Genomic DNA, 2,912 nt, shown 5'->3' with positions numbered 1-2,912 from the left:
AGAGATGTTGAGGGCCCGTTTCACCCCAACCCATTCTGTGATGGAGAAGGTGCTGGTGCCAAGCTTCCCACCCCAGCCTCTGCAGAAGACTGTGCTCCTGCCTGTTTTGGAGGGGTGAACAGGATAAAGAGAGAGCAGGTTATCACTTCCTGATCCCTTCCCTTTTCCTTGCCCCCTGCACGCAGCCAGCAGCCAGTGCCCGAGCGGCTACGGATCCGGGTGAGCCGAATCAGCATGCGTGACTACGAGGCACTGCACTATGACAAGGAAAAGCTCAAGGAAGCCTGTGAGTGACCAGGGGGTGGGAGCCATCTTCCCCAAGTTTGGCAGTGCCCTCAGCTAAGCTGTGGGAGGTGCTGGGGATGGGGCATAGGCTGCTCCCTGAGTTGCATTTGTGCCCTGTCATGCAGCCGTGCCGCTGGGGATCATCGTGGTTCCAGGAGACAGCGACCTGGAGTTGTGCCGGACCCAAATCGAGAAGCTGCAGGAGGTGAGGCTCTGCATAGGAAGTGGTCACAGGAGGATGCTGGGGGTGAAGGGGTTTGGGAAGGGATTTCTAAGCCTCCCTGACCTGCAAGCACCAACACACAACCTCCTGCTTCTGGTAGCAGTTCTGGTAGCAGTGCTGGCAGGATTGCAAGCTGGATGGCTTGTTGCTCCCTGCTTTCTGGCAGCTTCTTCCTCAGAGTTGCTCTTCTGACCTTGTTTTCCCGGCCCAGAGTGTCAGTGGCCCAGAAAAAGTAAGGGGCAGTGGAGAAAGCCAGCACATAATTCAGTGGAGGTCTATCAGCCCCTGGGGGTTTGGGGGAGGCCTTTCCTCTGCCCCTTTGTTTGTTGTGCTGTGTTTCTTCAGCCCTCTGCAGGCTCTGTGCTTCCTGGCACAGCTCTGCCCTCCCCAGGTGCCTGGTTGTTCCCTCTCCAGCTCTTTATATTTGCAATACTAACTTTTGTGCTGCTGCCAGTGGGCAAGTGTGTGTCCATGACCCAGACACAGGCTGCGTAACCCTTGCTCCTGGTAAGCAATGCCTCCTGAGCCCACAGTGTGCCTCCTGGTGTTGCACTGTCAGTCTGACTTTCTCCCAGAAGACTGAAGGGACCTTGCTCAGTGCCCAGTTACCTGGCTCTTGTGCCTGAGAGAATCCCATCCAACATGTGCATAGTGTCCTTCAGGGCTGAGTCACAGAGCTGCTTGCCCAGGCTGGCACACTGGCATCTGCTTCTTGCTCTGCCTGCCTGTCCCTTGCCTGCCCTGTGCCCAGGCACTGGTGAGGACGTGCAGGTAGGCACATGGCTAGCAGCTCTCAGGCTCCGAGGGTTATGCTTTCTTGTGGTGTCAACGTGGTAGACTTATGCCTCTGCAATCTCCTAAAGCTGTGCATTGAGAGTGGTGTTCCTCAGTCAACTTATGGTTTACCTCCTCTCTCTTCCTGGGCTCTGTGCTCTGGCCTCAAAGCAGGACAGGGACCAGGGACCTTGGCCAGGCAGTGTATAAAGCCAGATACGGCAGCACATTAAGCAACTCCAGTGGGACGAGAGGGGATGGGGGGCCACCCAGACAAACACTGTAATGGCACACCTTGCTTTTCTGCAGGACTTCCCTCCCCAGCTCTCTGCTTTAGAGCGCCTGCTTTTTCAGGTGTGTATGGCCTCACTCTGTCCTCCAGGCCCATCTGTCATGTCCACTGTGTCAGTCTTGTGGGCTCATCTTGTGGCACATCTTGCTCCAGGGAGCTGGTGTGTGTCAGCTCCAGTCTGTCCCATGCTGCTCCCTATGGCTGCATGCTGTGCCTGTGTTCAAGTTCCCGTTGCCATCCAAGCACCTGTGGTCTTCCATGTCTGCAGGGACCTCCCAGAGTAGGAGGGATACTCTGGGGAGAGATGGAAAGGCCAAGAGACACAACTTTATTCTCTCTTTTTGTTATACAGGAGGGAGATGGAGCCAAACCAAAGACACTGTCATCCCAGAAGCTGTCACCCAAGTGGTGCTTCCTGGACTGTGAGTATCATCCTCCCCTGGATGTGCTGACAGTGTGCTAGTGGGGTCCTTCAGCCTGACATCTCAGTGGAGGGAGGGGATGGAGATCCATGCAGCAGCAAAGACACAGAGGTTATTGATGTGTTAGAAACCATGGAAGCACCTGAGAATGGTCACGTAGGAATGAGGGCTTCTTGTCCTGAAAAGGTGGTGGGATCAATAGCCCAACTGAAGTGCATCTGTGCCACTGCACGCAGCATGGTCAACAAACAGAAGGAGCTGGAAGCCATTGTGCAGCAGGAAAACTATGACAGTTGCCATCACAGAAACATGGTGGGATGACTCCACAACTGGTGCTGCAATGGATGGCTGTAAACTCTTCAGAAGGGGTAGGCAAGGAAGGAGAGGCAGCAGGATAGTCTTGTAAGGGAGTGTTTTGATTGTCTAGAGCTTAATGATGGTGATGATAGGGTTGAGTGTTTATGGTTAAGAATCAGGGGGAAGGCCAACAAGGCAGATATCATGGTGGGTGTCTGTTACAGACCTCCCAACCAGAATGAAGAGGCAGACAAAATGCTCTATAAACAACTGGGAGAAGTTTCACAATTGCTGTGCCAGGGAAGTGGTTCACTCATCATACCTGGAGGCATTTAAAAGCTTTGTAGACGTGGCACTTAGGGAGATGGTTTAGTGATGGACTTGGCAGTGCTAGGTTAAAGGTCGGACTCTATGATCTTAAAGGTCTTTTCCAACCTAAACAATTCTATGATTCTGTGAATTTGGGGGGTAGTGGGACAGCCCTTTAGTGACAAGCCACTGAGAGCCATGTGAGACTTGGGACTGAGGGATGTTGGGGTCTTTGTGTCTGAGTGCCTCAGTGCTTTGCCCCAGGCCATGTCTCTGGCTGCTGATCACAAGTGGAGCAAGGGGCATCTGC

The 2,912-nt window shown here is 53.7% G+C and overlaps 1 protein-coding gene across 1 annotated transcript in view; it reads left to right on the top strand.

Annotated features, from left to right (window-relative positions):
* DGKZ (diacylglycerol kinase, zeta) overlaps positions 1–2,912 on the top strand; it is a gene marked incomplete at its 5' end in the record, with an annotated part of 20,571 nt that overhangs the window by 9,725 nt on the left and 7,934 nt on the right. Inside the window, 3 exons of the mRNA XM_010012149.1 lie at positions 186–286; positions 411–490; positions 1,927–1,996. Of these exons, the coding sequence (XP_010010451.1) occupies positions 186–286; positions 411–490; positions 1,927–1,996 (251 nt within the window). The remainder of the gene's footprint in view (positions 1–185; positions 287–410; positions 491–1,926; positions 1,997–2,912) is intronic.

The sequence above is a fragment of the Nestor notabilis genome, unplaced genomic scaffold, assembly GCF_000696875.1.
Source record: "Nestor notabilis isolate BGI_N333 unplaced genomic scaffold, ASM69687v1 scaffold16483, whole genome shotgun sequence".
NCBI classification, from domain to species: domain Eukaryota; kingdom Metazoa; phylum Chordata; class Aves; order Psittaciformes; family Psittacidae; genus Nestor; species Nestor notabilis.
This window is presented reverse-complemented; position numbering and strand designations above follow the sequence as displayed.